General features: G+C 44.5%; 2 protein-coding genes across 10 annotated transcripts in view; both read left to right on the top strand.

The window, feature by feature from the left end:
- Positions 1-10673, top strand: part of ltbp4 (latent transforming growth factor beta binding protein 4) — a 40482-nt gene extending 29809 nt beyond the window's left edge. For 5 of the 8 annotated variants that reach the window (XM_016680976.1, XM_016680978.1, XM_016680981.1 and 2 more), the window contains 18 exons: positions 101-214; positions 343-462; positions 548-661; positions 735-854; positions 1949-2074; positions 2142-2267; positions 2940-3062; positions 3143-3352; positions 3757-4020; positions 4176-4247; positions 4327-4455; positions 4526-4666; positions 5546-5698; positions 5771-5866; positions 6116-6284; positions 6358-6644; positions 6932-7084; positions 7477-10673. In XM_016680976.1, coding sequence (XP_016536462.1) covers positions 101-214; positions 343-462; positions 548-661; positions 735-854; positions 1949-2074; positions 2142-2267; positions 2940-3062; positions 3143-3352; positions 3757-4020; positions 4176-4247; positions 4327-4455; positions 4526-4666; positions 5546-5698; positions 5771-5866; positions 6116-6284; positions 6358-6644; positions 6932-7084; positions 7477-7619 — 2660 coding nt within the window. In that variant the 3' untranslated portion in view covers positions 7620-10673. The remainder of the gene's footprint in view (positions 1-100; positions 215-342; positions 463-547; positions 662-734; positions 855-1948; positions 2075-2141; positions 2268-2939; positions 3063-3142; positions 3353-3756; positions 4021-4175; positions 4248-4326; positions 4456-4525; positions 4667-5545; positions 5699-5770; positions 5867-6115; positions 6285-6357; positions 6645-6931; positions 7085-7476) is intronic. The other 3 variants (XM_016680979.1, XM_016680977.1, XM_016680980.1) reach the window with 3 other exon arrangements.
- A 9302-nt stretch (positions 10674-19975) lies between these two features.
- Positions 19976-24471, top strand: esrrd (estrogen-related receptor delta). Of its 2 annotated transcripts, none has more exons than XM_016680989.1 (7): positions 19976-20150; positions 20258-20479; positions 21140-21256; positions 21899-21994; positions 22075-22236; positions 22374-22646; positions 23849-24471. In XM_016680989.1, exons 2-7 carry the CDS (start codon positions 20314-20316, stop codon positions 24085-24087), a joined length of 1053 nt encoding a protein of 350 aa, XP_016536475.1. In that variant the 5' UTR covers positions 19976-20150; positions 20258-20313; the 3' UTR covers positions 24088-24471. The 2 variants fall into 2 exon arrangements, with proteins under 2 accessions (XP_016536475.1, XP_007570738.1); XM_007570676.2 differs by having other exon boundaries at positions 20344-20479.
- The last annotated feature ends 301 nt before the right edge of the window (positions 24472-24772 follow it).

The following is a 24772-nucleotide window of genomic DNA, read 5'->3' on the forward strand; positions in this document are numbered from 1 at the left end:
TGTTCACCTGTGTGTGTGTGTGTTCACCTGTGTGTGTGTGTTCACCTGTGTGTGTGTGTGTTCACCTGTGTGTGTGTGTGTTCACCTGTGTGTGTTCCAGATGTGGACGAATGTCAGCAGAATCCCTGCAGTAACGGGCGCTGTGAAAACTCCCCAGGGAGCTTCAGGTGTGACTGTCGCCGTGGTTACAGGTTCACTGGGAACACCTGTGAAGGTAAAGGAGGCGATATTTCTGCTCTGACTGGAAGATGTTTCGGGTGTGTTCACCTGTGTGTGTGTGTTTACCTGTGTGTGTTTACCTGTGTGTGTTTACCTGTGTGTTGCTACCTGTGTGTGTTCCAGACGTGGACGAGTGCGTGGATCCGCTGCGGTGTCCAGGTCAGGAGTGCATCAACACGCCGGGTTCGTTCCGCTGCTCGCCCTGCCAGCCGGGATTCGGGCTGCTCAATGGGATCTGCACAGGTAACGCTAACCTGCCTCTCACCTGAGGCGCCGGGTTCCGATTGGACCGGACCCGTCCAGCTCCGATTCTCCGTCGTGTTCGCAGACATCGACGAGTGCCGTCAGTCCCCGTGCTCCGGCGGCCGCTGCGAGAACACGCCCGGCAGCTTCCGCTGTGTCTGTCGCCATGGTTACAGACTCCAGAACAACACCTGTACAGGTAGGCGCGGTTCGGTCGCGACGCCGCTCGGCAGGAGCGGTCGGGTCAGTGACCGGGTCCGCTGTGTGTTCAGACGTGGACGAGTGCGCGGAGCCGTCTCAGTGTCCGGGGCAGATGTGTGTGAACTCTGTGGGGTCATACAGGTGTGTGTCGTGTCGTCCAGGATACACGCTGACCAACAGGCAGTGCACAGGTGTGTTCACTCACACACACACACACACACACACACACACACACACACACACGTTCTGTTATCAGAATCACAGAAATGTGATGGATTCTCCACATTATTAGAAATATCATTTATCATTAAATTTATTAGTCTATCATTTTTCTTATTTATATTTTGAGAGTTAAAACAAAATGTCATAAATAATAAAGAAGATATGATGTTATTTTTACTCAACAGCTCTGTTTTCAGCTGCTGATGTGTGTAGTACCTAACCACTCCACCAGATGGCGAACCGCCCAACGTTGCTTTGGGTGTTTAGTGAAGCTCTATTTTGGTTCTGGTGTACCACACAGACCAGGACTTGGCCCACTTGTGTTCTGTTTTCATGGTTCTCAGCTTGATCATTTTGGGCCATAAGAGTCAACCTGTTTGCTGATGATACTCAGGTTTTCATCTGACTTACGGTAAACGTTCCAGCATGTTTCTCCTGCAGACATCTTGTCTCGTTTTAGATGAAATGTGTGTTTGGTTGCTTCAGCTCTTGGTTCTGACTGAGAAGGTCTTTTAAAAGGTTTTCGGTGCCTAAATCAGATTCATCACCATCATCATCATGAAAGCCTTCAGTTCGTCTCCAGCGAACCTCCACTCAGCTCTGTTCTTACTAACCAGGAACTGATGTAACATTCAGAGGTGGAACTGGAGCCTCTGGCGCTCTGAACGTTTGAAACGGCGCCAACTACATCACTGATTAATATTAGCGCTAAAGCGCTATATCACCTCAATATTTAGCTGAAGCTAATGCTAAAGTGCTAACTTTAGTTCAGATTATATCTGTCATTGACAGTTTAACTTTGACATGGTCATTTTTTTCTTTAATGCCTTTAGCTGTTATATTTGTTTGTATTTGTTGAAGATTTCTTAACAGTCGGTGACCAGTTTCATGACAGATGTGGAACTTTCTTCAGCTGAAAGCCACTTACTTTTCTACATTGATTTAGGAGAAACTAACTGTTGTAAAAAGTTAGCAAAAATGTTTAAGAGCTAAGCTAAAAATTAGCTCCTCTGTTAGCGCGCTAGCAGAAGGAAGTGCTCACTAAGCTAGCTCTGTCCTGCAGATGTGGATGAGTGTGCGAGCGCCGGAGCGTGTGACGCGGAGCAGGTGTGTGTGAACAGCGTGGGCTCGTTCAGGTGCGACTGTCGCCCCGGTTACCGGAGCTCCGGCCTGGGCAGGCGGTGCACAGGTGAGCACAGCGCGGCACCACTGAGGTTGGTTTTAAACGGAGCTTCTGATCAGGTTTGTGTCTTCAGACGTCAACGAGTGTTTGGAGGGAGACTTCTGCTTCTCCAGAGGAGAGTGTGTGAACACACCTGGATCATACACCTGTGTGTGCTCACCTGGATTCACGCTGAGCGAGAACAGGACGGCCTGCCTCGGTGAGCCTCGTTCAGACTCAGAGCTCTGGTTTCTGACTTAAACGTCTCTTTTCATTTGTTTTTTCATTCGATTGAAGTTTATTAATCAAGGTGACGATGTTACCTGCTTGAACAAACAAACTGAAGGTTTTTAGCCACAGGCTAATTAGCAAACACAGACTTGGCTGCTGGACTTTAAAGCTGCAACTGATGATGTTTATTTATTGATTATTCTGATAATAAGATTTTAAAGAGTCACATTCTGCAGATTTTTCATTTAACCTCTTAAGCTTTTATATAAACTTAGAAATACATTAAAAAGATTCAATCAAATAATTAAGTTAAATTTTTTAAGTAAGAAAAGCTCAGATTGAGCATAAATACTGCCATTGGGGATTGATATGGGGATTAATTATAGACTAATAATTGGTTGCAGAAGATGCTTCCTAGCAGATTTTACCAGAATTTGAACCAGTGAAGCTAAAAATGCCACTTTTAAAATCTAAAAAGTGGAATTTTTGTTTGTATTTTTGTGCAGTTTTGACTTGATTTCTGCTCTGTGTTGTCAGCAAACAGCCTCCAGTTAATGATCAGCTGGTTAATAAATTAGTAGATGATTATTTCAGTAATTGATTAACCATTCCAGGTTTTCATATTTTTGTCTTGACGGCCGTATTTAAATTTCCCTCCCAGACGTGGACGAGTGTGTGAGGCCTGGTGTGTGTTCAGACGGCCGCTGTGTGAACACCGACGGCTCCTTCCAGTGTCGGTGTCACTCGGGCTTCAGCGCCAACCCGGAGCAGACCGCCTGCCTGGGTGAGCCGCCGGAGCGCCGCCGGAGCGCCGCGCCGTCCCGGACGTCCTCACTCAGCCCGCCTGTCTCTCTGTGTCCCCAGATGTGGATGAGTGCGTGTCCAGCGGCGGCTCTGTTTGCCCGTCGCGGCGGTGTGAGAACACCATCGGCTCGTTCCGCTGCCTCGCCACCTGCCAGCCGGGTCAGCGGGTCGCCGCCGACGGCTCGTGCGTCGGGCCGCCCGTGTCGGCTCCTGCCTCGGCGGCGGCGTCCTCGCAGCCCGCAGCACCACGGCTCCCATCGTCTGTTTCAGGTCAGGATGATGATGAGTTTGCTCTCTCTCTCTGTGAACCATTTCCTCATGGCTTCACTATGATTTAACTTTTTCACATCGTTTATGGTTTTCATAAAACCCTGACATCCAGCAGCGCCTCGACAGCCTGCTGTGTTTCACGGAGCCGTTCAGAGCTCATCCATTTCATCAACAGTTTTAAGCAGTTTTGTGCCTTTAATCTAGTAATTATAATGTAGGAACATTTCTCTGTTCTGATGAAAACGTGTGACAGCAGCAGCCTTTACTTCCTGTTTTATGTTACTAACCGTGACTCTCTTTGGTAAACCTGCTGGTTGTTTTAAAGGATTATACAAATACATTCATTAAAAATATTTGGTAAGATTTTGTGTTCACATCTTTTAAAGTTCTTTCTGCCTCTCCAGAGTCCGGGTCCCGCCCTGAGTCCACACACTCCTCCTCCTCCTCTTCCTCCTCCGGGTCCCAGATCAGTGCGGTGAATGTTTCTCCGGTTCTGCACCACTCGTCTGCGGCGCAGCCCGGTGAACTGAGGGACTGCTACTACAACCTGGCGGCAGGCGGCTGCAGCCTGCTGGCGGCCAACACCAGCCAGCAGGAGTGCTGCTGCACCGCGGGGGAGGGCTGGGGGTGGGGCTGCCACGCCCACGCCTGCCCCGCCGCAGACACAGGTGGGACCTGCAGGACGCATGTGGCCGCGTCGCTGCCGCCGCGTCGCTGCCGCCGCGTCGCTGCCGCCTGCCGCGTCGCTGTCGCTGCCGCCGCCGCGTCGCCGCCGCATCGCCGCCGCGTCGCTGCGTTCTTACGGCTGCCGTTTGTGTTGCAGCTGACTTCCTGTCCCTGTGTCTCAGTGGGAGGGGCTACGTGACGGCGGGATCGGGCACCTTCAGCTACACAGGTACCCGCCGACCCGCCATGTCTCACCCTCTGGTTGCCGTAGCAACGGCGGCCTCTCAGCCCCTGCTGTCTGTCCCCAGACGTGGACGAGTGTAAGCGCTTCCATCCCGAGGTGTGTAAGAACGGCGTGTGTGTGAACAACATCCCGGGCTACAGGTGCTACTGCTCCAGCGGCTTCGTCTACAGCGCCGCCCTCCTGGAGTGCATCGGTACGGACACAGCTGGGTCCGGCTGCGCCCGACCTCCGGCTGCGCCCGCTGACCCGTTTCCCGTCTGCAGATTACGACGAGTGTGAGGAGGAGAGCTGCGTGGGCGGCGTGTGTGTGAACACGGTGGGGTCGTTCTACTGCAGCTGCCCGCCGCCGCTGGTGCTGGACGACACGCAGAGGAACTGCGTCAACGCCTCGCACCTCACCATGGGTATCCCTTCCTCATCCTCATCTTCATCACATAGCCAGCATCTCAGATCAGTCCATGTCGGTAATCAACGATTAGTTTTATCCAACATGCTGCCCTCAGTTTGCTCTCCGGACCGGAGGGAAAATAAAACTGATCTCACAAAATCCAGTTTTTATCCTCAGAGCTGAATCTGCTGCTGCTGCCTAGATTTCCTCCTATTCCGTTTTCCATGTTCACGTTTTTTAACTATTATGTCTCAGAACATCTAAACAGGGTTATGGACTTCTGGCTAACTGACATTTTTATTTCTGACAGCGATTTAACTTATTTTTTATTTTTAAATTTAAGTCAGAATGTTGAGCTGTTGGCTGTTAAACCCAAATGGTTCGTCTCTCTGTCCGAAACCTCAAACTGCTGCTGCGCACGTTACTCAGCAGGTTGTTGCTAGGCAACCGAAGTTACTCAGCAGGTTGTTGCTAGGCAACCGAAGTTACTCAGCAGGTTGTTGCTAGGGAACCGAAGTTACTCAGCAGGTTGTTGCTAGGGAACCGAAGTTACTCAGCAGGTTGTTGCTAGGGAACCGAAGTTACTCAGCAGGTTGTTGCTAGGCAACCGAAGTTACTCAGTTACTGATTTTTTTCATGTTCATAGTGGCACAAACATTTGTCCCTCCATTTCTTTAAAACCTAAATAAATCCTAAACAGTTCATCTGTGATCAGGTTCTGTTGATTTTCTGCTGTGGAGTCAAAGAAAATGGCCGCCTGCGGCGCTGCCGTTCAGCTGCAGGTCGAAGGCCAAACCTCCTTCAGGCCTCCAGCTGCTTCGTTGCAGCCGCCAGCGCTGCAGGTTGCGGCGTGTCGTCTGCGTATCGACAGAGCTGCTGTTTGTGTTGCTTCCAGATGAGAACCTGTCCTTGTGCTGGCAGCACGTCAGCGCCGACCTGCTGTGCCAGAGTCCTCTGCTGGGGGCGCAGGTCACCTTCATCGACTGCTGCTGCTTCTACGGCGAGGGCTGGGGGATGGGCTGCGCCCTCTGCCCCGCCACCGACTCAGGTAAGCGTCGCGCTGCGGGGCGGCCCGCCTGCGCCGGCCACGGCGCGCTGACGGCCGTCTGTCTGTCTGCAGAGGACTACGCCTCTCTGTGCAGCTCCTACTCTGCAGCGGCGTTCCCTGGAAGCTTCCCAGACTCCGCCGGACCAGAAACCGGGCCGGGGCGAGGAGGTACGATAAGACGATGACCTCATCGGGCTGTGCAGCATCTGCCTCCAGCTGATTGGCTGTTCCTTCAGACAGGGAGGATGTGGAGGACATGGATCTGCTCACATTACCTGACTCATTGCAAACTGTCTCAACATGGAGACAGTTTTAATAAATATATAGAAACTTTGGTTATGAAAGTTTCACCTGCTGAACTGAAGCTTTTTTCTTAGAGAAGTTTTGCGGTTCTTGATCGTCTCCTGCTTTTCCCAGCTGCTCCCTACAGTCCGGAGTTCTTTCCTGCAGCGCCGCTTCCTGGCAGAGATTTCAGTCAGGACTACGACGACTACTTGCCAGCAGGGGGCAGCAGGTCCGGCTTCAGGGCCAGGCCGCCCGTCTCCTTCGCCCCGCCGGACGACGCCTACGGCGGCTCCGAGTTCAGGTGAGGCCAGCGCCGCCGGCTCCCGACGTCCGGCTGTTCCTCGTGTTTCCTGACGCTCCGATGTTCCCGTCAGCCCCGGTTTCTACCCAGAGGGAGACTACGGCTCCCCAGACGGCTCCGCGCCCAGGACGCCCGCCTTGCAACTCCCTCCGGACCCTCGGTCCGACATCGCCTTCATGGCGCGGCCGCTGCCTCCGTCCAGACCCGACCCACCGCCGCTCAGCCTGGCGCCGCGGCCCGGACCACCGTACGATGATCGGGAGGGCGGAGACTTCAGGGGGTGGAGGCCGGGGGCGGGGCTTCCTCCGTTCACCGACAGTAGAGGAGGCGGGGGCGGCGGGCCACGGAGGGTGTATGAGAGTAAGTCTGAGGCAGAAAAACTCCTGAAATCATGGAACTGATCTGCCTTACGGAGGAAACAGTCTGTAGGCAGCTGTAAATACTTTCTAGATCAGGGACCTGCAGCCTTTACAAACCAAAGAGACATTTCTGCTGTCAGTCCAGCTGAATAAAACTTGTTTAGCGCCGCCGATCTCAAAAAACTGTTTCTATTACTGTTAAAAACATGAATTGTTTCCCCATTTAGTCTCATTTAAATCCCATTAAAATAAGTTTCTGGGTGTGAATACTTTGTGTCGTTCTTCCAGGGCGCTACGAGACGCACGCCAGCCTGAGTGCCGCCGAGGATTGTGGGATTCTGCATGGCTGTGAGAACGGCCAGTGCATCCGCGTTGCCGAGGGTTACACCTGTGACTGCTACGCAGGCTTCGAGCTGGACCTGACGTCCATGAGCTGCATCGGTACGTACTGCTGCCGCACCACAATGCTGCGCTGCCACGCCATGCTGCGCCACCATGCTGCGCCACCATGCTGCGCTGCGCCGCCATGCTGCGCCACCATGCTGCGCCACCATGCTGCGCTGCGCCACCATGCTGCGCCGCCATGCTGCGCCACCATGCTGCACCACCATGCTGCGCCACCATGCTGCGCCACCATGCTGCACCACCATGCTGCGCCGCCATGCTGCACCACCATGCTGCGCCACCATGCTGTGCCGCGCCGCCATGCTGCACCACCATGCTGCGCCGCGCCGCCATGCTGCGCTGCCATGCTGCGCCGCCATGCTGCCATGCTGCACCACAATGCTGCGCTGCGCCGCCATGCCATTTCTGACTCGCTGTCCGTTTTCCAGACATTAACGAGTGCGAAGACGCTGCTGCGCTGCCGTTCCCATGCGTCAACGCTCGCTGCGTCAACACGGAAGGCTCGTTCCGATGCGTCTGCAGGAGAGGATATGTCATGTCGCGCAGACGCAACCACTGCATCGCTGCTTAGACCCGGCGGGACCTGCGACCCGGCCGAACTGCGAGCAGCTCACTGGACTGCCACTCTGTTGTGGAAAATGTATTAATTACATGAGTTAACCTGCAAAAAGCAGGAGTTTTTATAAAATTTTAATTTAAATCATTAGTCGATTCCTTAACAGAACCATGAAGCAGCAGGTTGCTGACCTCTGACCTTTAGCAGGTGGAATGACACTGAACCGAAGTGTTCAGTTCTTTCTGTTTGCACTAAACCGACTGAAGACAGAAGAGCTGATTTAACATCTTCCATGATAAACAGAATCTCATGCTGGTCGTCGTCTAAAGGCTTCTTAACGTTCAGAAAACTTTTCCTTTCCAATCCTGGACAGTTTTATTTATTTCACTGCCAAAAAATAACAAAGATGGAAGAAACGGCTTCAAAACGAGGCTGTCGATGCGTAGAAACATCCACCAAAGTAAAACGTGAAGATTTATCCAGTGAGGAGAAACAGGAGACGTAGCAAACCGGCACCATAAGGAAGGATTTAAAAGCTTTCTGTGGTGAGTCTCAAACAATTCCTGAGACAAAATCTGTTATTCAAACCACTAACATTTAATTTTTTAAGTCAATTTTAGTCCCAATTGTCATTTCCAATAATCTTAAGGATTATCAGGATCCTGAGAGATTTTCCTGCTGTTTGTTCAGGGATCTGAGCCGCTCCGATCTGAAATCAGGGATATTCATCCTATTGGATCATCTTGGCCCGGTATCGCATCATGTGGCGTCAAACGAGAAGGCAGCAGTCTGTTACGTTTAGCCAATCAGAAACACAGAGAGGAATCGTGCAGTGGCTGTTGGAGATCATCAGAGATCTCTTTGTGTCGTTTTTTTATCTTTTAACATAATCCACAACCTATCACCACAGGACCAAACCTGTTATACCTACAAAGTTTTATCGAATTTCTCTCAACTTGTTTGGATTTATCATGTTAACATTTCAAATTTAAAGAAAAGCAGATTAGGAGTGTTGATATACAGCAAAGTCAGCCCTGTGGCCTTTCTACAGTCCAGATTTTAATGAATAAACTTTATTTACTTTCTTACTTACAGATTAAACAAAATTAACGATAATAAATCAGGTTGGTGGTTCAAACCTGCAGGGCTCATAGTTTGTCTTCCTGAGGACATTTATGGGCTGAACGTCAATCATATGAAGCAGATTCGGACTGACGGAGCTGAAGTTTTGCGTCATATAAAGTAATGTTTCCATTTCCTGTTTTAAATTAATTATGTATTTGTAGATCAAACATTTCATCCCAAATGACTGTTTTAGTTTCTAGTCACATGATCCACAGGAAGAGGCTTTGAATGGACCAAATTTAATATTGTTAGCAAGAGAAGTTGATACAAAAAACAAACAATTTTAACAATAGAATTCAAAGCTTCAGATGTTTAATAAAATCTTTACATTTAAGAAAAATTCGTGCAGATGTTAAAGCTTAAGGCAATAAAATATCTTCTAGTTTTTAATCAAATATTTTAATGTTGGATCTGCTCAACCTAAACTTATTTATATAAAAATTAAAGCACTCACTGTTCGCCCTCAACAGTTGGAACATCAGGAAACCAGGTAATGCTAGCAAAGATTTAAATATCAGTTGATATGAAGTCTAGTTGCTAATATTTAATTGTTTCTAAGGTTGTAGTATTTTTTATTTTCAATACACCAAAGTCATTTATTGGTAAGCATTGAGTAGCTAAATATATTTTCTTTAATTTCTACCCGTTAACTTATTAGCTAACAGATAAAACCAGGAAGTATTAACATTAATGAGTTCCTTAGCATTAAATCCTTTCAACTGTAAATAGTTGAAAGGATTGAAATCTTAAGGTTTAAATCAAAGCTGCAGCAGCTGAAATACTTGGGAAAAACATTTAGAGCTCAACCACTAACTATTGAAATGAGCCGTTTGGTTTGTTTGTTAGCGTATAGCTGTTTGGCTATAGTTAGCTCAGATGCTAATAAGCAAGCTAAATGTGTTACTCTCAAAACAATAAACACTTTTGGGCTTGAAAGTTACCTTTGTAAAACCTTTTAAAGGGCTTAAAAATGTGTCATTTTGAATATGATTATTTTTTCTCCTAACAGTTGGCACCAGTGCTAATCAGTTAGCAAGTGTTATTTAATATAAAAAAATCAAATATTCTAATATGTTCATTCCTTTATTATTCCACTAAGACTATTTTTTTCTGAAGAGTATTTAGTTTCACTGTTGTAGTAGCTACCTGGCTAGCAGCCTCCTGCTTAGTGTCAGCGTTCAGGCCAAAAGCAGAAAGTTGTGACTGAACTCTGTTCACCATGGTGACGTTTCAAAGAGTAAAACATCACAACTTTCAAATCAAATCTGCTCATTTAAATTGCTGAATTGTAAATAGTTCTTGTTGTTTTTACTAGCTAGCATATTAGCTAGCTTGATTTTAGCCACCTGTGTTTATTTCTAAGTAAATGCAATGCTCTTGGTTTTTGTAGTTACTAATCCAAATATAACCATTTTTACTGTGTATATACTTATTTCAACTTCATTTTATTTTAAATGATTTTTTTAATTAGCATTTTTAATTAAACTTGTTGTACAGAACTAAATATGAACTGAAATTCCACCAAATATTCAACTTATTTGTTAAATATTTGTTTTACATTTTCAGTGGAAAACAGTGAGTGATATTGTTTAATTTCTGTTTTCAGTTGGATTTATGATCAGCTCCTATTTTGATGTGCCTGCAGTATTTTTTCCACAGCAGAAGTTTGAAATGAAAATGAAATGTGTATAAAACTTTCCTTTATGTGATATTATGCTAAATTACGTGTCATAAGCTTTATTTTTCCTCTTCAGCAAATGAAGGTTCAAGTAAAACATGCACTGTATCTGCCAAAGACCAGCTTCCTCACAGTGGCTTTCATAACCAATCTGAAACCATATTTTTGGTTTTTAAATGGTTTTATTTTAAAGATTGATAAAAAAACCTTTTTTGTATTGTTTCTTTGACAAGGACTGCAAATACATTTGCACACATTAACTCTTAGATGTGTTGTTGTGTTTTTTGTTTTCCTGACCTTTTTAGGAATAAATCAAATTTGCAATATTTTAAAAGAAACTATAAATAAATTACTGTAGGTCCGAAAAAGGGCCTCAGATGTTTGCATCAACGGCTGTTAAAACGTCATAAAAGATCATAGCTAGCATAAGGCTAATCAGGATGAAAATTACACACAACCAAATTAGTTTGTTTATATTTAAACTTCAACAGCAGGACAGATTGAAAATAGTTGCAGGTTGTATAAAGACAGAAGAACCTTGAAGGAGAGTTGCAAAGCTGAACTTGATTACATAACTAAATATTATTGAAACAGATTTTTATTTACTTTGACAAATAAAATTCTGGCGAGAGTAGTGGTGACGTATTTCCGTTTAAATTTATGCCACATAGGTTGGTTCCGGGTTCTGCTGGCTCCTATTGTTTTTAACCACATCTGCAAGATCTGTGCCATGAACAAGACGCAAAAGTTAAAATATCTGCGAGCTGCTGGTACAACGACTGAGTTTTGTGGTGTGCCGTTGTTTCCAGTAATTAGCCAGTACCATCCAGTGCTTAGTTTTTTCATTTTCCAGCTGATATCAAGGCGACAGCGGACTGTAGCCAAAACTTAGCCACTACAGCTAACACGCGGTTTGTAGCTGCCTGCTATTTCAAAGCTTGAGGATATTGAAGATCCAGCGTCAGAAATGGGAAGATGGGGGATATAAAGGGAGTTGTACTTGTTTCGTTTAGTGGAATAATTTGTTGGAGGAAAATAATGCCGGAGGAAATCTACTGCTACGGGAACAGGCTGAGAACACAAGGTCAGTCAGTGTGTGTGTGTGTTGATGCGTTTGTGTTATACGGATTATGAAATTATTGTTGGGCAGCTGCTTAGCTTTTGTTTATATGACATATATAAAATACATTTAACATGCAGTCGGAGGGTAATTTAAGAACAGCTGAGGGCAGCAACGCCTGAACATTATTCAGTTTTTCTGTTCCACCAACACCGAGCAACACGATCCAAACCACACAGGGAGTCAGTCAGATTAAGGTCCAAAACCTATTAGTGTCACTGATCCACATGAAAAACCCACAGAACAGGTCAGCCTACGAATAGTAAAGAAGGGCATATGTCCCGAATCCCAAAAATATGACATCATACCTTTGCTGTTTGTTTCATAGTTAGAGTGAATTTTAGTTTTTTAATTGGAGCAGATCTATGGTGATCCAGATGCAAAAAAAAGGGTGAAAATCGAACTTTATTGAGTTTTCACAAATCAGAAAAAGGGTTCACAAATCCCAAATATGGTTATAAAGATTCTTCTTGAAGATTTGAAGTGTCTAGGTGTCGTAGTTTTTAAACTAGAGTCGATTAAAGATGCGGAAGGTAGTGAAAAATTAGGAGGAATCGCCCTTTAGCTATTGGAAGCTGGACTAGGAAACCAACTTCAGCTTCGTCTTGGCTGTTTAATCTGTTCTTCTGTTACACAAACGTTATTTCTTCTGAGATTCTGCTTAGAAAATGAAGCCATGAAGTTACATCCTCCCGCTGCTTTTTATTATTAAAACGGTAAATTTAGGTTTGCCTGGACTTTTATAAACTAATGCCTCTTATATGCGTCATTTTTCGTATTACTGTTGGTACAGATAATAGGCAAACACTGTGCTTTGCCTGCTAGTAGTTTAAATTAATTTTAGCTGCACACTTTCAAAAGAATACTGAGATTTTAACATGCATTTTCTAAGCAGTAAATATTTCAGTTCACTTTTACTCAGTAACTTCAGTGTTGTTACACCTCTGAAATATTTTTGCTGTTTCTTTGTGATAGCAGAACTGTTTCACTTTAACATTTAATTTCCTGATATTGTCCATTTATTTTCAAGCAAAACTCTGAAAAAGAGCTGAGGGTTTATCAGTTTTGATTATGTTGTGTAGCTAAATATGAACACTTATTAGTTTTTGTTTTTAATTCTTCAGGTTTGCATGGCACCTTGTGATGTGTTTCTGAGCCTTGATTGAGCCGCCGTGCTGATTACCTTTCCAATGGATCCAAGCACCTGGACCTGCTGACCGGTGCAGTGTCCGTCAGTCCACGGTCTGCTGGATCATCACAGCTTAGACTAACTTTTTATTTACAGTACTTGGTTAAATTAGGACCTGGAAACTGGAGGACCAGATATACAACAATCTACCTGCAGACTTTGTTGGCTACCCTGGACGGAGCTGAGTCGGTCTTCTTCCGGGCAAGAATGTCAGCATTGATTCATCATGATGCGTTATTTTTCTCTCCAATTAAGAACCATTTTTATAAACCTGTATGCCTTAACCCTCTATGGCATACCGTTGCTCTCAGGTAACAAACCACATTTCTGTAGCTCACGTTGCTCCTTTATTTTATTTTTGGGGGGGAATGATTTAAAATACCTCCAGACATATTTTTGTCCAAATAAAAGAGGTATTGAGGTTCATGTGACCTTTTATTTAGAAGAGGAACAGTCCTTTTTATGAAGCGGAGGTGCATGCTACACCTTGCCTCCTACTTGTAAGTTATACATCACTTTTCTTCATGTTTAAATTTGGGACACTCTAACTAAAAATATTTTAATATCTGTGAGTATGTAAAGAAACATTATAGATCATTTCAAGACAATTTTTTATAATTTATATGCTAAAACTGTGTTTTTTTGTTTGTTGCCTCAGGGCAACATTGCGCATTTAGGGCCCTTTTGCTCAGACAATATTATTCTAATGTGATGATATTCAATTGATTACAAAATAATTATCACAGTCAATTTTTTTTTACTTTATTATTGACTAACAGCAACAGGAGATGGATGCAAGATCATTTCATGGACAAAGGGTGCATGGTTCATAAGCTTGGGTCATTCCCAATGAAGACATGAGGATCCACTGTACAACCATTGTTTCATTGTTTGTTTATCCTCAAAACTGACTTCAGTCCCAAAGAGTGATAAGCTGGTCATCAATGAACAAATGGCCCCATTCCAAGGCAGGCACAGACTGAAGCAATACCTGCCAAACCCAAAAATATGGGTCTGGAGGGAACTTTGCATGACTGGAGTAGATGGTGATCCTTACAACCTACACAGGGCGAGCCATACCACCACCAAATCTACCAGATATGGGAGCTGATGGAAATGTTGTCCTTTGCTTGGCTCAAATTCTAACAAAAAATCAGATCTACAAACTCTTATAAAAAAAAGAACCTGCAGCCCTAAGTCCTGTCACTGATGTGAATTTGGTCGCTACAACCCATAGATAATCAGATAAACAGATGGTGATTCCCAGGTACACCAATAATCAAGTGCCAAAAATGTGATACACAGTTTTTTTCACATCAGCAAGCAATTCCTTCCTGGTGTTTAACATATAATGGGGAAAAAGACTGATTTCAACATCCTTAGTGATTCTAACTCTGCCAACCATACACATGTACAAACACACAAATGCTCGTTTTAGTAATTTGTGCAAATGTACCATTCATTAATAAATGTTAATTTTATATTTGGTGAGTTGGAACCATGTCTGATTTATTTTTGTCCAAAAAAAGTTTTTTATGAATATAGTTTTTGTTTGATTTGTATTTCATTTCTCATAATCACTGTAGAAAACTTGCCGTTTTAGACCCCTTGTAGCGCAATGTTGCCCTGAGGCAACAAACCCAAATCTGGTTCCGGGAGGTGTCAGGGTCCGATTTTATGATTGATATGTAATTAGGGACCAACAAGCTCCCAAAGAATGCAGGAAAATATTTTTTCCCCAAAAAAACAAAAAGTCATGCCATAGAGGGTTAAGAGTGGATGTGTCTGAGGATTTTATCACCTTTGTTTTCATGAGACTTGCTAGCATAGCGTTAGCCTGTTAGCTGCAGCCCAGTTGTTGAGTCACTGCAGGTGATTCTCTCGTGCAGTCTGGTTCTAATCTTCCACCTGGATCCATAACCTTAATGCTCATTCTGTTTATGTAGATCTATGTCTCTAAGCCACTTTGAATAATAGGCCAATCCCGCACTCACACCGGCCAGTTTTAAGAGGATTAGCAGGTCCAGGCGCTGCACGGCTGAACCTGTGAGCCAGCGGAATATCAGCTTTCGCTTTCACAGAACAACCAGCGCTGCTTAAATCTCAGCACACATCCTGTCCAGAACCGCTGCTCAGATGAAAACAGGTTGTCACTGGACTCAACGAACAGTAACACTGAATCAGAACAGGCGGTTTGGGTCAAAACTGCACATCCGTCCTGTTCTCCTTAAAGGCAAGTCCCGTCCTTCTCTTCTGAAACTCCAGAACTGGTTCTTAGAAACCCGGAGGAGGCTTTTAATGGACCGAACGGACTCAAACCAGTTTGAAGCCAGGCTTAAAACTGGCCCATCAGTCTTAGGCATCATGTTGTTAGCTTGGGTTTCTCAAGCTAGCAAAGTAAGTCTTAGCTTACTTTCTAAATGGCCGGACCTTCCATACATTGACTAAATCAATAAACCAGTTTATTTTTCTATAACTGTAGTTCCTGCAGAGTGACTAAGGCTACGTTCACCCAGCAGGTCTTGATGCTCAATTTTATTTTTTTTCCCTGGTTCATGTTGCTAATTAAATGCGACTGCATTCATTCCTCTGTGTGATTGGTTTATGCCTCCAAAGTGACCTGCATGTGCAGAAGAACGTAACCATCAACCAGCAGCGCTCTGTTTACAGCAGTAAAGATGGCCGCCGCCATCTGTGGATGGATTTTAAAGTTTAGTCAGGCCAAGTTTGACCGTATTGAACATCCATCCATCCATTTTCTAACACCTGGTCCCTTAGTGGGTCAGGAGGAGCTGCTGCCTCTCCAGCTAACGTTCCGGGTGAGAGGCAGGGTCGCCTGGACGGGTCACCTGGACGGGTCGCCTGGACGGGTCACTGGACGGGTCACTTGGACGGGTCACCTGGACGGGTCACCTGGGTGGGTCGCCAGTCTGTCGCACGTATTGAACATATAAAAGAATAAAGTTATATTCAAATAAAACACATTTAAAACAAAGGAATAATTGTAAAGTATATTTACATGTTCGAAGGAGTGAGTAGAAGTAAAAACCCAGTAAATGACTCTTCATGTGAACTTGGTTTTGACATTCTTTCTCAGTATTTTCTATATTCATATCTAACTACTACAGTAGATCAGAACCAGAGGAAGGAGGCTGATCAAATTCACCACATTTGGCTTCTGGTTCAGAAATGAAAACTGGATAAAACATGATGTGACCGTTCAGACAGCAAACGCTTTGAAATCCATTTAATCCCACATATGGAAGGGAACTGATCCGATTTTTTCATCAGAGGTCGAAGTTGTGTCGGTCAGACTTGAATTATGTTTTTATTTAACCAAATTTAAAAATAAAACATTTTAGATTAGTTTTATTGAAGCAGTGAATCTGTTTCTGATAGGAAATGAGTTTGGACATTAACCAAGGAAAACGATGTCATCAGTCAGTATAAATTTAGACGCCGGTTCTCGGGGTAAACCCGACCCGTTCCAAGATGTCTGCTCATAGACGCCAACCCCTCTAAAACCATGTTATTAAAAACTGCAACAGCTCTTTTGTTCCAATGACTGAAAACACCAAACGCTGTTATTTACACTCCAGTTCCGAACCGAGCGCGGCTGGAACCGGGTCCGGGTTGCGAAATGTTTGGACCAGGGCAGAGAAATGTTCCAGAGTGGACCTTAAGCCCTGCAGGGATCTGGGTTACCGGGCTGACTCAGAGCCACACTGACCCAGATCTGGCTGATGAAGATGAGGATGAGTGGGTCGGGTGTGCCGGGTCTGAGTCCAGGATATTTTTGCTCAGGTTAGCCTGCTGCTCACTGATTGGCTGCTGAGACAAATCTGTCGCCTCCAAAGTCTCACCTTTCCGGTCCAGACCTGCAGATTCTGATGGTTCAGGTAAAGATCAAACATGGAGGATTAACAGGTTGGGTTTCTGAGCAGCGATGCCATTAAAGGCCGACTAGACACCATGAATTTAATCAGAAAACGATGATTTCACTCAATGGAGACTTGGACTGGAACGAACGACTGACTTGATGTGGGACTAGTCTGAGAGAAAACGTCCAAACGGAGAACCTCACTGACCAGGTGGAGCAGAAATCCTTCCTGACGAGGTTTCACAAACACCTGAAGGAGATTCATTCATTCATTCATTCATTCATTCATTCAGACACTAAACCTTTTATTCTCTGGTTTTATTTTTACTGCTGCTTTGGTTTATTAGTTATAATCAGATGAATTTCAGGACGCTTTGTGTTTCCTCCTCGTGGCTCTTGGTGATTTTGTCACCGTCTTCAGATGAAAGAATCAAATTGACTCTTTAAATGATTTATATTAATTCAGATTAACACTATGAAGAGCTGCCACTTGCATCTGCTGATGTTCTATGATAGTTTTGCTTGGAACGGGTACGGCGTCGGGTCGGACGGCTTCGTGTCCCGGTCAGATGGACGGACAGGCGGTCCAGTTACGCAGCTCTTATGAAACCGCAGATGTAGGTGAGGCTGATCCGAGAGCGTCTGAGCGTAAGATTAGGACTGACTGTTTGTCTCTCACCTGCTGCAGGAACTGCAGCCTCAGCAGCTCCTGGTTTCACTGGGAACACCGGCGGTTCTTAAAGGTCTGAGATTGGACCTGATGCCACGATTTACCAGATTTTACTTTCAAGATCAAAGTTGATGCTCTACTGGACAGAAAAATGACAGAAATTTAGAGTTTAGACCCTAAAAATGTCCAAATGTGGTTTTTCTAACAAACGTCAACACTATCTGACAAACTCCTAAAACCACCCGAGGTCAAAGGTCAAGCTGCGACAGGAAGCTGGAGTCCAAAATCAAACTTACTTCTCCTGATCCCGTTCAGATATTAGACGTTTTTCTGCCATCCCATAATAATTTAGAACCCAAACATTATATACAAGTAAGAGTAGAACTACTTCAACTTATTTTTACTCAAGTAACAGTAGAAAATATTTGGCGAAAAGTCGACTCAAGTACTGAGTAACTGATCAAATTATCAATCAATTAATATTTAAAAATTACATAATCAGACGAACCAAAATATAAAGTTAAGTTGAAATGTTGGTATTTTAAGGACCAAAATGACAATAATTCATATAACAAAAAATAAAATCAGGCAGAAGAAATTTTTTCCAAATCAGTTTCATTCAATAAAAAACTTCTGAAACTTTAACAGAAACTGCAGGTGAGTCTGTCTGGTGGATTTTATAAAAACATGTTTTTTAGTGGGAAGAAAATCCAGAAATTTATTCAAGTAAGAGTAAAAATACTTCATAATAAAATTACTCACGTAAAAATTAAAAGTACAGCTTAGTAAAAATACAAAAAAGTTACTCAAGTAAATGTAATTGAGTAAACGTAACTAGTTGCTACCAAACTGGTGATTGCATTGCTATATTGTTACCACTAGAGGGCAGACTGAACCAGATATCGTTTCAGTGAACTTAAACAGTGACGTAGCAACTTTATCGATATATTAAGTGACTTTTTAGGCCCTATAGCGACGTTTTTGCACAAAAGCGAAAAATCTACCAACTTTTTTGTATTACTGGATACTTTAATGGTGACAACACGTGAACACGTCGATGGTTATAGCGACAGTCCTGAGTTAGCAGGCAGTGCTACCATTAGCCGCTCCCGCTTCCTAATTATCAACCAAACTAAAAATAAATAAATAAAATAAAAAACATCAACCAAACTGGACCAGATAAACCGAGAGGAGCAGACACGCTTCTTCCCACAGAGGTAGGGCTTTGACGGTGTCGGGTAAAATATAGCAGAATTAAACGAATTTGCATGAAAATGCAACAATTTGCACTGAAACATAAAAATGGGCCTTGAAGAACAATTTAGACAGTTTGTAAAAACTGTTGCTTTGAGGTTCAGCTGCTCTGGTGGCGGGTTAATAATGTAGCAGGTGTTGAATTGGACTCGTTGGTTTTTCTCTGGGGTCCGTTTTAAATGCTATTAATTCCTCCTTCAAATATAAATTACACACATCTTACTGTAAAATGTAACCGTGTTTTCTGAAATAATTATTGTGTATTAATATTATTTAAAAATGTTTGTGTCCAGGACCTCGGAGTGTTTTTTTTTTTTTTAAAACGATGACGTTGTAAATCTTTTTTATCGTTTATTGTCTGAATTTTCCTCCAGCTCATTTTTCCTTCAGTGATTAATTTTTGGATGTTATTGAAGCGCAGAAGGTGAACTCTGACCTCGGCGGTCATGGCCTACATCTGTCACTGTCCCGATCAATGGAGATGACCAGAGAAGGCTTCTGGGATCTGATTGGCTGAGGCTGCAGGCCCCGCCCCCTGCCGCCTCCGGATAAAAGAGTTCGCCCCGGGCGGCTCCACATGTGGCTGCAGACCCGAACATGGCCAGGATGGAGCTGAAGGACTTTGGACGTTTCCTCGGTTCACCATGGTGAGTTCAATGATCCTCTGGAAACTGGAGATCTGCAGCTTTAGAGACTTAAACAAGAAAACGGAATATTTACTGAACTCTAAAGTCTTTCATAACAGAGAGCAGATCTGCAGAAAAACAGTAAAACATGCAGCTAACAGGCTGTTGAACGTTACCATGACAACAACTTTGAGGCCTGCAGGCGGCCATGAAATATAAAAATGAATGTAAATATTTCAGAGCGATTGTAGATTCTGAACTTTTTGATATCAAGACGTCTGCAGTTGGACAGAAACAATCATGATTTACTGTAAAACAATAAAAACGTTAATCCATCACAAATTTATTACATGAATGCAAAAACAACAGAACTAATTTATTTATGTGGCTCAAATGTTTGGAAATATAAACATTAGTGATTGTAAACATTAATAAAATGCAAAGAAGTTTCTAAGTTTTGCTTTTCTTGTCAGATTTTTCCTTTTTGTTTGCTGGTTCTGACCCGGTTTTCATGTCTGTTTAATAAAACACAGAAATAAATAAGAAAGCAGTTAGAAATGCAATAAACTCATTAATTTAGATAAAGTTATGTTTAAAGGTGTGCAGATAAATATAAGGATAAATGAACTTTATTTTTAAGGAGCGTTCCTCGGTGTGGCCCTCCTGGGTTTCCATAGATGCAGCATCTGAACGTTTATTGAATCATTTTTCTCTTTTCTTTACATCAAATACAAATAAAGTTTTTTATTTTCTCCTCTTTTACTTCCTGTTTCATCTCTCACCTTCCTCCCAGCCCCCTGGGCTCTTCCTCCTCCTCCCAGTCCCCCCCCTCCTGTTTCCGGGGCCCCCCTCTCTGCTCCTCTCCGCCGCTCTTCCTCCTCTCCAGCCCAGCCTCCTCTTCCTCCTGCGGGGACCAGACTCCTGACTCTCCAGCAGGTTGCAGTTCCAGCGGAAGTCCTGCAGGGGGCGCCGTGGAGTTTCAGTCGGACTGTTTTTCAGTGAAGGTAGAAACTGTTTCCTGTTGCTCCATCGGGACTAAAACATTTTCCGGTTCTGCTGAAGCTCCTTAATCCAGATTAGATTCAGGGATTATTCGTTTTCATATCTACAGATGTACTGTGATGTATAATAGGATCTAAAAGGAGACGGGAGCGTCTTCCAGGCTTCATGTTGGATCTACCTGGTGTTCTCCGGCAGGTGGACTGCCGGGCCCCGATGGGCCCCATGGGGCCCAAACGGCTCTGTCTGGTCTGCGGAGACTTTGCCTCTGGTTATCATTACGGGGTGGCGTCCTGCGAGGCCTGCAAGGCCTTCTTCAAGAGGACCATCCAAGGTGACCTTCATCATCCTCATCAGCAGCAGAGAATAATGTGGAACTAAAATATGCCAGGAGATTATTAACCAATAATTATTTAAAATTATTCATTTTTAAGATAATTGAATATAAAATCTGTTTAATCAGTTTGTTATTTATAGCAAAAATGATGAAAAAATAAAGTTACCAGCTTTTGACAATAACATTGTATTTTATATCAGTTTACATTAAATTTTTGTGTCTACGTATTTATATCTGGTCTTATTTTTTAGAGGCACCTCTGGTGTCCCATAAATTTCGAGATTTTTGGGAAAAAATAAATAAAACTTTTTTTTCTCCTTAGTAGAAAACCTTTTTTATGCCGACTACTGTAAAAAATTACTTTGACAGAAAAACAGTGAGTTAAATGAAAATATTTTAAACAATATGTGATCCTCTCTAGTTACAGAAAAACCACCGTCCCCTTTAAAAATGGTTTCAGTCAAACCGTACAGAAACCTTCCTCAATAAAGAAATGCAGTAGAGCCCAATAAATACCTAAACAGTAATAAAAAATAAAACATCAGCTAAGATTTCCACTGGCTCAATCGGATCACTGGTAAAAACTCAACACCCATCAGAAAACAGGAGCATCTTTTTGTTCGCTGCTGACGCGTTTCCTGTTTTCTGGTTACCAAGGCAACATCGAGTACAGCTGCCCGGTGACGAACGAGTGTGAGATCACAAAGCGGAGGAGGAAAGCCTGCCAGGCGTGCCGCTTCCAGAAGTGTCTGCAGGCCGGGATGATGCGGGAAGGTAGGATGGGACCCGGTTCGGCCGCTTGATAGTCGGGCTCAAGGATAATATTAGAAAGGCTTTGGTACCAGCTAGTGGTCGGAGTGTGAACTGCACCAGGTTCATAGATCCATACGCTTTTAATCTGACTGATAAACTGAAAGTGTTGTGTAATAAAAATTCATTTTCTAAATGTTTCTTCAGCTGATTTCCCCCAGTCAGCTGCATCCAAACACGGTGATGATGAAAAAGCTGCTCAGAAACCAGTTTATTCAGTTTCAAAGGCCTGTTTGACCACAAGCAGCAGCATTAAAGCAAACATATTAAGATAAAGAGTTTTCCTTAAGTGCCTGGCATTGCTAATTAGCATCATACCTCAGCTTTCACTAACTGTCAACACAACTTTCAAATGTACATCCTCTGATTAATTTAACATCTAGCTGACAGAAAAAAAAACATTTTTGTACAACTGAATCTAAATTCAGGCTTTAAGGTCAAAGTTTACATCCTGTTAAAAGAGCAGCTTTTAGGAAACTTTAATGGGACTGAAAAGAAACATCTGTGGAAGGACAAATTAAAATGTTAATAAGGAGACAAATCAATCCAAGATCCGAGTTTTTCACATCAGGAACTGGAGTTCTCAAACAGAGTTTGTGTGTTCAGGGGTGCGTTTGGACCGGGTCAGAGGAGGCCGGCAGAAGTACCGGAGGCGGGTGGAGACAGGCGGTAAAGGTCCGTTCAGCCTGGCGCTCGGCTCCAGTGAGTTCCCCGACGTTCCCTCTGAAGGCTCCCAGTCCACCCAGGCTTCCCAGTCTGACGGTCCCATCCGTCTGTTTCAGGGAACAAGCTGATCTCCCATTTGCTGCTGACAGAGCCCGCCCCGCTGGCAGCCAATCAGGACGACTCGACCGACGACGGCAGCCTGCGGACCCTCCTGACCCTCTGTGACCTTCTGAACCGGGAGCTGCTGGTTCTGATTGGCTGGGCCAAGCAGATCCCAGGTAAACAGGGTCCTAAAACAGTTTCACATTACTGAACAACCAAGATGGCTTCCGGTAGAAGAGATTAAATTCTGGAAGACCAGCGTCTCAAACCGATCCATCTGATGCCTCGCTGCTCCACTCTCACTCCCTGCCAGGTTTCTCTGAGCTCTCATTGGTGGAGCAGATGTCGCTGCTGCAGAGCGGCTGGATGGAGGCGCTGCTGGTGGGCGTGGCCTGGCGCTCACAGGGCAGGGTGGGGGGGGAGCTTGTGTTTGCGGGGAACCTGCGCCTGGACGAGGCTCAGTGCCGGGCCGCCGGCCTGGCTGATGTGTACCAGGAAGTGCGCCACCTGGCGGCCAGGTACCGGGCGATGAAGATGAGCCCAGAGGAGGCGGTGATGCTGAAGGCCATGGCGCTCACCAACTCAGGTACAAACATTTAGATGGCATGATGCTGCCATTAGGCTCTGCAGAAACACTGAGAGTTGATCTAATGACCTGAAACACTTCTAATGGTGGAACACATCACTAACATGATGACCTGCCTGACTCAACCTACTAACACTGAACAGCTACAGTGCAGGAAAAGGGACAAAATTCAAGCTGTTGAGCAGAAACTAGCCTCTCTGCTGCCACCTACAGGCAGAAAAAACACCTGCAGATTCCTGGGGATCCCAGAAGTTTTCAGATACTTAAAAGACGTTCAAGACGAGTCGGTATTAGAACCAGAACATCAGAACCAGAAGCACAACCTGGTAGTGCTTCTGGACAGAACCTATTGATATGAACAGAACCAATCCTACCTGGAAGCAACTCTGTAGTGGAAACAAGAAGTTTTCCAAACAAAGTTACAGAACAAAATGTTTCCATAATAACTGGATCCCAGTGAAACAACCAGCAGAACCATCAATCAAAGCAAACTGGACTTTAACAGCATTCATTGGTTTCCGTTTCTCACTTCCCTCCGAGTCACCATAGCAACCAGTGACTCAGCATTTCCTGCATCTGCTGACTTATTTCATGACTCAGCAGATTCTTTTGGAATTTTTCTGACATCCAATATGGCCGCTCCGCTCATCGACAGCAACAAGCTGCGGAGGAAACGTTTATTTTACAGGAATCAATGTTGCATTTAGCGCCGGCAACTCTGACCTGAACAACAGATGAAAACTGAAGAGTTCAGTTAACATAACATTCATCAGAGTTACTACGCTGACTGGCAGCCTGAGCTGGCCGAATACTTTGGGTCAGCTGAGCTTGTTGTGAATGTGCTGTATAAATAAACTTTGACTTGATAAAGAAATGGCCACTATAAACAGGGATATGTTCATAAAAAAGCTGTTTTGTGATCAGATTGCAGTAACACCCCATGACCAGCAGGAGGCGGTGGTGTATCTAATGAGCGATGAACGTTACCATGAATTGATTTAAATGAGAGGGAAGCGCGGCTGGGGGCCGCAGTGAGGGGCCACAGAGGGACAGATTAATCCGCAGCGAGGCGCCAATCAATAACTGATGATCACGATCAGCTGGCTCTCTGTAGCTCTCACAGCAGTAGTGGCTCCCCTGTTTGCCTCGGCCTTAATTTGTTGGGTTTGTGCAGTAACTGACCTCTGACCTCTGCCCCTCAGATGCCGAGTTGCCAGACTCTCCAGACTCGCTGCAGCGGCTCCAGGACGGCCTCCAGGAGGCGCTGCAGGACTACGAGTGTTCCCGCGGGGAGCCGCACCGGGCGGGCCGGCTGCTGATGAGCCTCCCGCTGCTGCGGCAGAGCGCCGCCCGCGCCGCGGAGGCCTTCCGGCGGCTGCACCGCCAGCACCGCGTCCCCATCCACAAACTGCTGCTGGAGATGCTGAACGCCAAGAGCTGAGCAGCTTCTCTTCACAAACCATTCTGGTTCTGTCCTGCCATCATTAGCGAGGTCATCCAGGTCAGATGACAACTTAAGGAAGAAAGGCAGAACATGACCAAACTGTAAGAAACCAGCAGACAAAAACTGGATTTCTCTGCTGTGAGTTTTGCAAAATGGGAATAAAATATCCAGTTTTAATCAACAAAAGATCAGCATCAGATATCAGGACTTCCTGTGTAAGCCCCGCCCCCTTTATGGATGTTTATCTCTCAGGGACTGAGGGAGCGTCATCATATTTCCTGTGTTTAAGTTTTCATGTATTTTTGTTATTTCTGTGTAAAGTTTTTCCTCAGCTGCTCCCGTTTTCTCAGGTAAAATAAATCCAAAACTTTTACAACAAAATCTGTTGTTTAATACGAACCGTTTCACAATCACAAAAAGGTTCAAACGTCACAGAAGTGATGCGTTCAAAGGCTTCGGGAAACGGGACGTCAGAAAAGATTGTGTTGTGGTTTTAACATAAATTTTTATTTTAATATGAAAGGAGAGGAAATTTTATTAGATCAAAATGTTTGTTTTTTATTAGACTTTATACAACAACCAATTTTAATTTAGAGGTCACTGAACTGGTTCGGACCAACGGTTCTGGTTCAGGACGGTTTCTGAAGTTTCACACCATTAAAAAATTCTAAACGAATCAATG

This window comes from Poecilia formosa, unplaced genomic scaffold (genome assembly GCF_000485575.1).
Source record: "Poecilia formosa unplaced genomic scaffold, Poecilia_formosa-5.1.2 Scaffold265, whole genome shotgun sequence".
NCBI classification, from domain to species: Eukaryota; Metazoa; Chordata; class Actinopteri; order Cyprinodontiformes; family Poeciliidae; genus Poecilia; species Poecilia formosa.